Raw genomic sequence first — 14345 nt, forward strand, 5'->3', positions numbered from 1 at the left:
AAAAAAAAAAAGAATAATTAAAATTAGGGCAGCCTGAGAGGAAGAAGACACCATCAATGGAGGAATAGTGCTGCCTCACTCAGAAAGTTTCAGTGGCTCCCAGGCTGACCACATACATCTGAACATGGCATTCCAGGCTCTGTACTACCTGGTCCCAGCTCCTTCCCAGCCTTGCACATCCTTCCAGGAACCCCACCCTCCTGAACTCTGATCAGTTTACCTGCTCTCTGAACCTGCCACATACACTCAGAGTAGTGGCTTTGCTCATGCTGTTCCCTCAGCCTGAATTCTCTCCATTCATTTCTATCTCTATCTACATCCTTCAATGCCCCTTCCCTGATATTCCCCCATCAGAATTAAGCATTCTTTTCCTCTGAACTCTGTCCTGTTTGCTTCATTCTGCCCTTTCTTAGGGTCACACATAGACAGATTCTGGCCCACTAAATGATAGACAACTCAAATGTAGCTTCATCATCCTTCTGGGTACATGGTGCTACACCCTTGGCTGGTGTTTGGTAAATGCCAGATGAATGAATACATAAATGAATAAGTGATCAATCAGAAATCTGGTTGTACATGAAGGAGACACCATGTTACAGAGGACCATAAACTCCTAACAAGAAGTTCTGGGCATAACCAACCAGAGAATATGGTGCCTCCTGGACTCTGGGTTGAGTATCTAGGGGCTGGAGGATCTCAGATGTCATCTAGTCTGAGTTGTGCCATATAAATCCTCCACCACACAGCAGATAGCAGGCCAGAGCTCTGGCACAAGTACCTCCAGTGAGTTCAGGCCAAGCATGTGGTGGCTCTAGCACATTGCCAAAGTCCAATGGAAAGGAGTGGGCTATGGAGACTGACTGACCTGGGTTCAGATCCCAGCTCTGCTTTTTGCCAGCTGTGTGGCCTTCTGCAAGATGCTTAACCTCTCTAAGCCTTGATTATCTCCTTTGTAAAATCCAAAACCAAACCCACTGCTGTCAATCAATTCCAACTCATAGCAACCCTGTAGGACAGGGCAGAACTGCCTCCATAGGGTTTCCAAGGCTGTAAATCTTCACAGAAGGGCTGCTGATGGGTTCAAACTGCCGATCTTGTGGTTAGCAGCCAAGTTCTTAACCACTCCTCCTTTGTAAAAGAGGTATAATCTTCTTCCCTCTCAAAGTTGTTATAATAATTATAGGGACTATAGATACAAAGATACATGGCTCCAGCTTATGAAAGGCAACCAATGAATGGTGTTGTTGTTGTTGTTATGTGCCGTCGAGTCAAACCCGACTCATAGCGACCCCTCCTTGGGTTTCCGAGGCAGTATCACTACGGAAGTAGAATTGCCCAACCTTCCTTCCGAGGAGTGGCTGGTGGGTTTGAACCACCAGCCGTCTGGTTAGCAGGCAAGTGTCTTAGCCACTATGCTACCAGAGCTCAATGGTAGCTAATTTTATTTTTATGATGTATGATTAGTTGTTTAAGGAAGGTTTTATGGAGAATTCAAAGGAAGTTCTAAAGTAATGGAATCATAATTAAGTGGGCTAATTATGGAAGTCATTAACAAGGAATCACATGAAGATGATATACCAAAATTGTTCAAGATCAGGGTTACCCAAGTTTTTCCCACAATGACATACCCTATAGATAATGTTTACAAGTAAGACCCTTGCCAGCTCACAGAGCCTGCTACAGAGATGTAGAAGGCTACAGAGATGTAGAAGGCTACAGAGGCTGGCCTGGAGAGATGACCCAGAAACGGTGCTTAGGGACAGTGCATACTCATCTCAGTCCTAATTCTGGAAGTAGGCAAGGGGTAGGAAAATCTAGCTTTCTACCATCATATATTTGGAGTCAGGCTGTTATTGGTTGGACTATGGGATGATCCAGGAGCAAGTGTTAGGAATGCATATAACAGGCAGGACTTTGGGTGAAGGGCAAGAGGGAAGGAAGGAGGGCCTCAAGTCTCAGGCAGGGAATGGTGACCAGAGCCCCAAGTGTAATCTGGGGCAAGCCCCAGGCTTGTATGAAGAGCTAAAATGTTTCAGAAAGTGGGATGATGGTAACTGACTGAGCTTAAGTAGATGAGGAAGGTAGGGGAGGAAAGGATCAAAAGCAGCCTCCATGCCGGGGTGGGTGGGGTGCCATTAACAGAAGCAGGAGGATCTAAACCCTCCTCCTGAGGCTCTCCTGCTTGTGCTATTTCCCATTTCAGTGGGTGGCACTGCCAACCACAAGCCAAAATCCTAGATCTCCCCAGACCCCCTCCCTGACCCTCATCTCCCACAGCTCATCCATCTTCAAGTCCTGCCCATTCTCTCCATCTCTTTTGATCCAGTGTCTGCTGTCCCCATTGCCTCTGTCCTGGTCCAAGCCTCCACTGGCCTCCCCTGGCTCATTGCACAGTCTCCTAATTGGCTTCCTGGCTCTGCCCTCCCCCTCTGTCCTCCCCCTCTGTCCTCCATTCACACCACCACCAAAATTCTCTTCCAGAAAACTAACCCAGCCATGTTCATCCATGGCTTGAAATCATTTGGAAGTTCTTTTTTTGCAATTCAGATCAACTCCTTAGCATGGCTAGGAGGACCTCACAATCTGTCTTGTGCCCTTCCCCACCAAACTTGAACCCAGTCACACCAAACTGCCTCCAAGTCCTAAAGCCTGGACCTCTCATGAGCCCTTTATATAATACTTACTCTGCCTGGGGCCTGCTCCCTGTCTCCTGGCTAGCTCCCAATCAGCCTATCTGACTTTACTCAGAAACCCCTCCGTGACTGGGATAGGAGCTCCTCCCTTATATTCCCCACTCCCTCCTCCATCATGGCTCTTGCTCAGCCATTGTCCCAGAGTAACCTGGAATCTCTCTGCCTCCCTCACCTTTTTGGATAACAAAGGTTATTATGAAAGTGGGGAAGGGAAGTGGCATTTGTTGACTGGCCACTGTATACTAGGCAGTATGTGTAATACAGGAGTCCCTGGGTGGTGCAAATGGTTAATGCCCAGCTGCCAACCAAAAGACTGGAGGTTCATGTCCACCCAGAGGTGCCTCAGAAGAAAGACCTGGCAACCTACTTCCAAAAACGTCAGCCATTGAAACCCTATAGTTCTACTCGGACACATAGGAATTTACATGAGTTGAAATTGACTTGAAGGAAAATGCCTAATATGTGGTCTCATTTGATTTCCACAACTTTTTAACCTTACACTTAGTAGGCATTCAACAATATTTGTTGAACTCATCAATGACCTAATGAGTTGGATTTTTTCATCCTCATTTTATAGGTTGGGCAAATAAGATCCAAATATTAGAATTACTTGCCCATGTATCCACCTTGGAAAACCAATGAGGGTAGTTATGCAGAATCTACTCAATGGCAGTGAGTTTGTAGGGGGTTTTTTTGTTTTATTTTTTGCCCATGTAGAGCTGGGGACCTGAGGTCTTTCTCCAAGGTATTACTGCTTTGCTACAACCTCAGTTAACTTTGCAGGAACAGAGACGTGTACATATCAATAATGACAAAATGAAGCTAACTCTGCAGTCCCCTTCCAATGAATGTCATAAGCACTAATTGAGAGCTTCCTGTGTTTGAAGCCCTGTGTTTGGAGCCCTACTTCCAGGCATATGATGTCTCATTTCACTTATGATTTCTTTAATTCACAGGAATGAATTCAGAGCATGGCCAGACATCAAGCCTGTGAAACCAATAAAAGCCAAGCCCCAGTACAAGCCCCCAGATGATAAGATGGCTCATGAGACCAGCTACAGTGCCCAGTTCAAAGGGGAGGCCAATAAGCCCACACCAGCTGATAATAAGGTTATTGATCGTAGAAGGATACGCAGCCTCTACAGTGAACCTTTCAAGGAACCCCCAAAGGTGAGACAGACCTTGTGGGGAGCCCATGAGAATAGCCTGGGATGGAAGGGTTAACAGCAGCAGAGCATGGGAATGGGCTACCACCAACTCTGACCCAGCCTCCAAGGGCATCTTTAAAATCCCTCCTTTCCAAGGTAACCATGGGGAGGAGATGGCAGAGGAGCTGTTGTGTTGTGGGAAATTGCAGTCAATGTCATGAGACAAAGTATGTGAGTTGCTGTATGGAAAATGAATTTGCTTTGTAAAGTTTCACCCAAATCACAATTAAAAAAAAAAAAAAAAAATCCCTCCTTTCCTCTGTAGCACCTGAGACAGAGGGAATGTTCAGATGGAACGTTTGTTAAATTCAAAAGGAATAGTAAAAAGGAACATTACTAAAATAAAAAACAGTTTAATGACTGGCAGATTTCCAGAGAACTAGCTTCTGAGTTTAAGAAACTCAGGGGAGAAAAGTGGCAGAAAATCTCACCTAAATCCCCTTGTCTTAAAATAACTGTGTTTTTTCCTCTGAAGGGCTGATCCAGTATTGCAGGCCCCATTGCCTAGCTTCCTTCCCATCCAGCCCCTGGCTCATCCTCAGCTCCCATCACTGGACCCTTCCTTCCCTTCCCAGCCCCTTGAAAAGTGCCTGCCCTTTCTCATCCTTTCCCTTGATAAACTCCATCTACCGACAGTTCTCAGTCTGTCACAATACATCTGTCATATCAGCAGCAAGATGAGTGTCAAGTAATTTGTTATTATAATAAATAGTTTATGAGTGATTTCTATTTCTAAGTAAATTATAGTGGATTCCAGGAGTTTTTCTTTAATAACACTACTCTGCCTTATTTACATCTCACCATGCTTTCATTAAAGGGAGATAAATGTTGGAGATGTGACTGGTAAAGCAAGAATCACACATGCCAAGCAACTTAGCATATCACACGAGGGCACATGGAGTTGTGTAAATATCAGCTCTCCTATATCTAACAGCAGATAAAGGTCAGAACCACTGCTCTAGAACCTAAATAGGTTCCTGCTTTTGCCTAAAGTCTTAGACTCAAGTGGAGTTTCCTGTCTGGCTCAACACTAGTTTACAGGTAAAGTGACCAATCAACCCAATTTGCTTGAGAATCTTCCAGTTTTAGCACTGAAAGTCCCGTGTTCACAGAAACTCCTTGATCCCAGGCAAACCAGGAGGACTGGTTATGTTATTTGCAGGTCAAGGATGACTGAAAACTGCTAGATCTCAGTGAGTGAGTGACCTAACCTGTCAGGCCCAAAGAAGGTTCAAGGAGAGAAAGGAAGGAAGATTGGGGAAAGTAAATCTAGAGATGGCTCAGGCAAGATCATGCCTAGAGGCTCCAGGGTTCTCTGAGAAAGAGAAGGTCAGACTATCTCCTTAGAATGAGGGAAGCCAAGCTACAGGAGCAGGGGCGGATTACTCAATAAGCAAGGTAAGCAGGTGCTTACTTGTGTTTACTGATCTGTAGTGAACAGCTTCACTATTCACTAAACACAAGTAAGCCCCTGCTTACCTTACTGGGTACTCTGTTCCTGGCAGGGACTGTAAATTTGAAAAGATGTTTTGATTCTGTAGGAAGATGCTGTGGAGTTGGGAGAGAGGCAGCTCTCAGCCATACCTAGAAACAGAATCTTTGATATGGTAAAAAATGTGAAATTGTTCACTACAGATTAGTAAGTACAAGTAAGCCCGTACTTACCTTGCTAACTAGGTAATCCGACACTGTAAAGAAGGGAGTTTGGGGAGAGTGCTTGGAACGGCTGAGAAGAGGATGGCTGGGCAGTGCTGAAGGCTTGTCTGAGGCTGGAGACCATCTGGCCCAAAGCATCTCAGTGAGGACATTTCTCCATGAGCTCCCATCTTAGGGGCACACAGGGAAGGCCAGCTTATGCTGCAGTCTTAAACCACCCCAGAATCTATATGTCTGACATCAACGAAGGTTTATTTTTGATTTACACATGTCCACTGTGGGATGGCTGCAGCTCTACTCCACATCCATTGTATTTCCACGGACTCAGGGTGACAGAGCATCTCTCTCTCTGGCAGAAGGAAAAGAGAGCACTAGAAGTACATGCTGACTCTTGAATCTTCTCCCTGGAGGTGACCCACATCACTTCTACTCACATTTCACAATTAAAGCAAGTCACATGCTGATGCCCCGGGTTGAATAGGGTGATGAGGTGTAACCTAACCTTCCCACAGGGAGGGACAGCAAATACTGCACAATAGTAATATAGTGTACCACTTGGGGCTGTCCAGGGTTCAAGATTGGCAGGTCTCAGGCCCATAGGGCCAGTGAGACTGTTGTCACAACAAATGACCAGGGAGTTCAGATGGGAGAACCCAAATGACCCAACATCAACGTAAATACTTTATACACGGTGCTCCATCAGTGTCAAAGTTTATCATGACTGTTATTGTTTACTAATATCTTCTTTCCAAACTCTCTCTCTCCCGCCTCCTTCTATTTTGTGTTTCTGTATCTGCGGTCTGTTTGTCTCTCCATGCAGGTGGAGAAACCTAGTGTTCAGAGCTCCAAACCAAAAAAGACCTCAGCGAGCCATAAGCCCCCGAGGAAGGCCAAAGACAAGCAGGTGGTGTCGAGTCGGACCACCAAGAAAAAGAGTGCGGAGGGTTCCAGTCCCGCCAAACCTGACGATAAGGAGCAAAGTAAAGAGATGAACAATAAACTGGCTGAGGCTAAAGAGTAAATTTCACTGCACTTTCCTTTTTACTCTTCTCTTCTTTTTTTCTTTTCTTTTCTTTTTTTTTTTTTAAACCAACCAACAAAAAAGGCCACAAAATTAATTAGAGGCTTCTCATCTGCCTTGGTCCTGAGTGTTCCGGGAGCTCTTTGGCTTGGTTTCTTCTCACGGAGGAAGCTGGTTTCAAAGACTGTGTGGTTCGCTTCCTCTTTAAATCTCGACCCGAGGGCCTCAGGGCCTGCGCGTCTGGCTGCCGGGTCCTGGGAACACGAGGACGCATGCTCGGCTCCCCGGCTGCGCCTTTCCCTGTCAGTGAGTCGCATGCTGATGAGGAAGGCAGGCAGGTCTTGGTGCGCAGCTGCAGCTCCCGGCTAGCTGCTGAGGAAGTCTACTAGTACTTGGAAGCATCTGTAGGGTGCCCTCCTGCGATTCTTCCTCAAGGTCTGTTTCAGTGGTCAGTTTTGAATTGTAGGTAAATATGTTCTTTTCCCAAACTCAGAAAATGATCCTGTGTTATAGGTCAACTTGGGCTTCGGCAGTTGACATAATTTGTGGGTAGAGTGAAAAGACAAAAACAATGTTGGCCTTAATAAAACGAAGTGAGTTGTGTGTGTTAAGTTTAAGTCATTTTTTCATAGACTATTCTGTTAGTAATGTATGGCTGTATTTAATTTTAAATCAGTGGGCTTTTAATTGTATATCAAGTCATAGATAGGCCACTGATGGCTAAAAGTAGGCCAAGGTGGTGAAAAGGTTAGGTGTTTTAGGTACATTCTAGAAGTCAAAGAAAGGTCACAAAAAAAAAAAAAAAGAGGAGGCTGTTTTCCTCTGTTTACCTTCAGTAGATCACCCGTCCAGTGCTGCCCATTTTGCAGAGTAACTGATTAAAGGCGGCTGAGGAAGAAAGTTCAAGGTGTAAGGATAATGTCTTTAGAATGGGACTTAACTGGCTTCTGAGAAATACCAGATGGGAAGTAGACATAGTAGCAAAAGTGGCGATTTTTAACTCTTCTCTTTTTGAACTGTGCTTGCTCTGCTCAGAGAGGACTAAGGATGCCCAAGCTTCAGGTTATGGGGAAATTTCTATAACTTAGCTAAAGACTAGGACAGTTCCTTGCTAAGTGATTAGCAAACATTTTTGGCCTCGTAAATGGATAAAAGCAGCTCTCAAAGTATTGTGTGTCGTGTGTCCGTGTGGCCAAAGCCCCCACTTTAGCTGTGCTAGAATTGTGTTGTAGGAGTTAAGGAGTTGGTGTGGAAAGATGCCCAGTGTTCACACCATACCAAAAAACCCACTGCCATCAAGTCAATTCCAACTTATACCGACCCTGTAGGACAGAGTAGAACTGCCCCCATAGGGTTTCCAAGGCTATAAATCTTTATGGGACCAGACTGCCACATCTTTCTCCCACAGAGCAGCTGATGGGTTTGAACCTTCCACTTAGGAGCTGAGTGCTCTGACCACTGTGCCACCAAGGCTTCTAGTGTTCATAAAGGAACCAAAATATCTAGCAGAAAAATTATATTTGCAAACGTAAAGCATTGGGATGTGTATATTGTTTCAAAACACACTTGATTTCTTGTATCTTTAAAGGTTCTTATTGTCCTTAGCATTCTAAAATTGCTGGACTATTGTATGACATCAAGGCTCTGCTCAGGCCTTCTTTTTCTTTTGTAATGACAGTGGTACAGAGTAAAGGTTACCTGAAAAGTCCTCTAGGTCCTTCCCGTTTAAAGGAAGCAGCGTTTCCACAATTCTCTATTACTGGGACCATTCAGACTGCAAAGTCTCTGTTTACACCATTGTGTTGTGCACATTGGGGCTGACTGAGAAGTCTTTTGCAAATTAATTCAGCAAGTGCTATGCGGCCCATATTTCTTAAGAGAACAGAAACAAACAAACAAACAAAAAACCCACTGCCATTGAGTTGATTCCCACTCAGAGCAGCCCTACAGGACAGAATAGAACTGCCCCAGAGGGTTTTCAAGGCTGTAAATCTTTACAGAAGATTACTACCTTATCCTTCTCCTTCTCCTTCAGAGAAGCTGGTGGGTTCAAGCTACCAACCTTTTGGTTAACAGTCAAATGCTTTAACCACTGTGCTACCAGAGATCCTTTAAGAGAACAGGGATAGTAGAAATGGAGTGCTCTGTCAGAGCCCCTGTGGTCCTCCTCCTATCTCAGCATACAAAGCCACGTGGAAGGAGAAGTATTGAAGAAGGTAGAAAATGTTAGCGAATCTCAATGTTTATGAATCCCAAGTTTTCAACACCTATCTGGAAATTACTTGATTAGACCTCAGTATTGATTCCAGTTATTTGTTAACTCATCTTAACATTGACCAGGGAGCTCTAGCAACATGATTTTAACTTTATCCAGAGAATTCACCAATTTATGTATGTTCTCTCAAGATTCGGCATCAGACATGTTGATCCTAACCACAGTTTGCATTTTCCACAGCAGAATCATATTTTTTACAGATCAAGTAAATCTATGTTTACAGAGCACAGGGAACATTCATTCAACATACACTTAGTGAAAGCCTCTGTGCCAGGCACTGTGTTAGTAATATAAATTAATTTGTCTCCCCAGCAACACAACCAGAAGGATGCATGTGGCTTGATCCCAAATTGTGGACCTTACCACAAGATCCCATGGGTTTCTCCACCCTCTGAACAGCCCCCAGGGACTACGTTTCCTACCCTGCTCCACCTAAGGCTTTAGATGACCTGTATAATGTCTTTCACAATAAACAAGGTAAGTGTGGGCTTACTTGTGCATACTTACCAATCTGTAATGGAAAGTTTCACATTTTTCACCACATCTCTGATGAAAGCCAGTTGTGGTATAAAACATATAAAACTATTCAGTACAGATTAGTAAGTAAGCACAAATAAGCCTATGCTTACCTTGCTTATTGGGTAATCCACACCTGTCCAAACCTTCAGTATCCCCATCTTTTTAACACACACCTACACACAAGAAAACCTTGTTTGTAGTTCACTTTGACTCTTGAATGTTGGCAAGAAACTTCCCTTTGGTTTCTACTGTTTACAAATAAAACTCAACTAGTCTCATTCTATATTCCAAGCAGACTGACTGAAACTGATTTTTGTTTCACAAGCAGTGTTTTGATTTTGTCTTTCTGAAGGTGGCCAGGCTTCCAATGCTTGTTCTGTCCTTTTTCATAAATTCCCCTATGGTCTCCCCATGTCCCCCTGGCAAAAGAGCAAGGACTGAAGCTTTCCCACTATCTGCTTCACCTGCCTGCAAAAATGATCCGTAGAACCACGTGCTGACTCCCCTGCAGCTTTCTGACATGCGCCCCATGCTCCTGTCAGGCCCATATGCCTTTGCCCCCCTGAGGCAAAACAGGAAGTGTCTAATTACGATTTTGTGGCCTGGGTTTTGTTGCATACCACAGATTGTCTTTGTAACGTGTAGAGCACACCTCTCTTGGTGCTATTTCATTCCTGCTGTTAGTAAGAGAATGACAAAAAATATTCATGTATAGCCAATTGATTGTGACGTGCTTGTGGTCTGTGCTTGCTCAGAAAAAAAAAAAAAAAAAACTAACAATTTTTCCAATTATAAATAAATGCTAAAGACGAACACCACTTTCTTGATCTTATTTCCTTGATGAGGCCCAGCTGAGTAGTTGAAGGAACCAGCCTTTGCCATTTGAGCCATTCTCCACAAGATGAGCTGTGCCCTGCAGTTTTCCTGGGGTTCTCCATAATGCAGCTTGACTCTGTTAGATTGCTTCTCAGATACTAATTGCAAGCAGTCAGAGCTAAGTGTGGGAAAGGCGAAGATGGACCGGGAGACCTACTGGCCAACAAGGTAGTGTAACGTTTTCATCCCATGTTGCCAGGGACCAGTGACCGCCTGTGCCTAGCACCACCTCCCCACAATGGGAGGCTCGGCTCTGACCCTCTACCCGCTTCCTATCATCTGGCAGATATGCCTTCACTAACTCATTTAATTTATATCTATTTTGGAGGTTTCACCCTCTGGGGGCTGGCTCACTGTGTGGGTGATGGGATGCCAAAGGGTTGTGTGCCTAACATGGGGGTGCGATATAGCCTTTTAGAGGCTCAAGTAGGGTAACAACAGATCAGGTATCTGCAAGCTCAGGTGAAAGACAGATTTCTTCCTACTGGGGTTGGAAGCACAGAAGGCTTTGTGGCAGAGGGTGCCCTGGAGAATGGGTGGAATTTGGATGTGCAGGGCATGCAGGAGCAGGCCTGTAGGCAGGTGAACAGGTACAGGACTGGGAAAGTGTGGGGGTGGGAATCTCAAAGCTAAGGCTAAGTTTGCCTACTTTGATATCCCTTCTGCTAACGTGAGATACAAAAGATTTTATACTATGCATGATCCCCCTTCATTTATCTAACACGTGTTCACTCAGTACCTATTATGTGCCAGGCATGGTGCTGGGCACTAGGGAAACCAGGATGACCGGGACCCAGCCTCTGATCACAGTGGTGCATGAAGGAAGAATGCATTCTAGCTGGTTCCATGAATCAGGGAGGACTTCAGCAGATGGGTAGGTGTTGATCACGTGAACTGGGTTGGGGGAGGCAAAGGCATGCCAGACAGAGGGAGCTGCATGAGCAAAGGTGTGGAGGGCTCAAACGCCAGGTGAGCCTAGGCCCCAGGGAGTAGGTCAAGGCACAGGCAGAGCTCAGTTGTGGAAAGGCCTGGGATCTCCATTCCACATGCCAGGATTGCACCCCACACTCTCACGTGCTTCTCACCATCATGCTTCTCTTCCTCACCCACCCATCAGGCAACAACCACAGGTCCTTTATGCTCTAGGCTAGGAGCTCGAGGGTGGGAGTTTTATTCTATTGTTTGTCCCTGGTATTTGGGTCTTTTGGGGGGAGGCAACAGTGGTAGGAATCAAGGGTCACATAATTTAAAAATAAACACTATGTGTTTGTTTTCCAGATGAATAGAAAACATTCTATGCACCTGCCTGCTTTTGTATGAGGCAGAAAACACAGAATACTGTTCCATAAATAAAACAAATACATAAAAGTATATTATTCAGCTCTCTTCATTAGTTAAGGGAATTGTTGTTGTCATTGTTATGTGCTGTCGAGTCAGTCGGACCCGCCTCATAGCAACCCCTCCTTGGGTTTCTGAGGCAGTATCAATACAGAGTAGATTGCCCAACCTTCCTTATGAGGAGTGGCTGGTGGGTTTGAACCGCCAGCCTTCTGGTTAGCAGTCAAGGGCCTTAGGCACTACGCAGGGATTGAGAGAGGTGGAAAGAAAGGAGAGGTAGACATAGAGGCACAGAGAGAAAAAAGACACAGGAAAGTGCATACAGGCAGTCCCCGGGGTACAAACAAGATCCCTTCTTAATGGTCTTTAAAAATGTGTAGGTAAGTTGGAACAGATGAATACAGTTCTCATTTAGCCTTAGTTCTGTGAGAGAAGCTCTGGGGGTGTAGTGGTTAAGGCATTTGGCTGCTAATCAAAAGGATGGTGTTTCAAGCCTACCTGCAGCTCTGCAGAAAAAAGATGAGGCTGTCTCCTCTGCTCCCATAAAGATTTACAGCCTTGGAAACCCAACTGGGGTCACTTGACTTGATGGCAGTGAGTTTGGTTTTGGTTTTAGTGAAAGATAAAGGAGCGCTGGTGGGACAATGGTTGAAGCATTACGCTGCTAACCAAAAGGTCCACAGTTTGAAACCACCAACCGTTCTGCAGGAGAAAGATCAGGCACTCTGCTCCAATAAAGATTTATAGCCTTAGAAACCCTATGGGGCAGTCCTATAAGGTCACTGTGAGTCAGAATCGACTTGATGGCAGTGGGTTTGGATTTGGTTTTGGGTTGAGTGCAAGAAAGGGCTCAAAGCCTTTTCAATGATTTAGAAGCTACTCAGCAAAGGAGCTCTGGTGGCATAGTGCCTAAGGCATTTGACTGCTAACCAGAAGGCTGGTGGTTCAAACCCACCAGCAACTCCTCAGAAGGAAGGTTGGGCAAACTACTTCCATAGAGATACAGGAAACCCTGCTATGAGTCAGTTGACTCAATGGCAGTGAATTTGGTGTTTTTTTCATGCAGCAAGTGAAGACAATTGTGATGAAGATTTTGTTGTCTGTAGGGGTTGGTTCAATCGTTTCAAAGTAAGGGTTAATTTACATATTAAAGAACAAGTAGGAGTTGTCCATAAGTCAGACGTTTATAACCCAGGGACTGCGTTTATATGAAGACACTGAGAATGATGTAAGAAAATGAGAGCAAGATATACTCAGAATCATCAGATTCTGAATCATCAGATTCAGGCAGGAAGGCAGAGCGGCCTTACGAGCTTTAGTAGATGTGCTGTGTAGTCAGGGCTCACTCGGAGCCTCAAGCACCTGTGGTTTCCACCACACATCCCTGATGGTGGTCCAAGCCCAAGAGGCAAATGTGTAAACCATTGCTAATAGTACTTCCCTAAAACAGCAAACCAACAATAAATCAGCATATCAGCCCTCTGGTTTTCAAATAGGTCATCATTACTAACTTAGTCATAAATCTGTTTTAATTCTTCCTTAGAGTTTGTGAGTTCTTTGTGAAATTTTTTCTTCATTTCTTGTTTATTAGGGTTTAAAAATTTATTCCGTTTTGTTCCGTTGTACATAGTGTTGCTATGAGTCGGCGATGACTTGATAGCAACTAACAACAACAACAACAACAACACTGCTTCTCACAGATTTGAGGCATATCAAGTCCCATTTCACAAAAGTTGGGCAGTCTACTTCTGTAGTGATACTGTCTCGGAAACCCAAGGAGGGGTCGCTATGAGTCAGGTCTGACTCCACAGTACATGACAACAACAACAACACACTGATTCCCTTAGAGTATCGTTGTGGTTTCAAGGTCCTTTGGCTGCTAAAACCTCTTAAAGCAGGTTAGACTTTCAGAACCACAAGGATAAAAGGCTTCTCTGGGGATGTACATTGGGGACCACCTCCAGGTAGAGTAAGGCCCCACCTCTGTCCCTAATTGAGGCCAGCAGGGTCAGGAGAGCAGCTGCTGTGTACAGAGAAAGGCAGCTGATTCAAATGAATGGCACCAACCCTCTCTTAGAACTGTCTCTACCCCAATGCTATTTGAGGCATAACACCTAGACCACACTCATAGTACCAAGACCACACTAGAACACCTATAATAACAACAACAACAACAACAAAAATCACTCATTACCATCGACTTGGTTCTGACTCAGCAACCCCTGCTTTGGTTTCTGAGGTGGTATCTCTATGGAAGTAGATTGCCCAGTCTTCCTTCCAGGGAGTGGCCAGTAGGTTTGAATCTCCAGCCTTCTGGTTAATCATATGCCTGAGGCACTATGCCACCAGAGCTCCTAGAATAGATACCATTTATGTATCTTGTTACTTATTGTATGAATACTGGTTAACATTGGCAGCCACTTTACCGTTTACAAGGTTCATGGATGGATATCAGTGCTGGCTGTGCCACCCTGTGTTATTCACTTAACTTTGAAACTTGGTGTCCTTCTCTGAAGATGGACACAGTAATACCCACCTCAGAGGAGCAGAATGAGAATGAAATGGCATCATGGCTGTAGAAAACCCGTGTTGTTGTTGTTGTTATGTGCCGTCAAGTTGGACCCGACTCATGGCGACCCCTCCTTGGGTTTCCGAGGCAGTGTCATTATGGAAGTAAATTGCCCAACCTTCCTTCTGAGGAGTGGCTGGTGGGTTTGAACTGCCAGCCTTCTGGTTAGCAGTCAAGTGCCTTAGGCACT

General features: G+C 44.8%; 1 protein-coding gene across 1 annotated transcript in view; it reads left to right on the forward strand.

Moving 5' to 3' along the window:
- MAP6 (microtubule associated protein 6) overlaps nucleotides 1–14345 on the forward strand; it is an 87417-nt gene that overhangs the window by 59156 nt on the left and 13916 nt on the right. The window contains exons 2-3 of the mRNA XM_042780962.1: nucleotides 3650–3863; nucleotides 6378–6574. Of these exons, the coding sequence (XP_042636896.1) occupies nucleotides 3650–3863; nucleotides 6378–6574 (411 nt within the window). The remainder of the gene's footprint in view (nucleotides 1–3649; nucleotides 3864–6377; nucleotides 6575–14345) is intronic.

This window comes from Orycteropus afer, unplaced genomic scaffold, assembly GCF_000298275.1.
Source record: "Orycteropus afer afer isolate SDZICR_OR568_19922 unplaced genomic scaffold, OryAfe1.0 scaffold00074, whole genome shotgun sequence".
Taxonomy (NCBI): Eukaryota; Metazoa; Chordata; class Mammalia; order Tubulidentata; family Orycteropodidae; genus Orycteropus; species Orycteropus afer.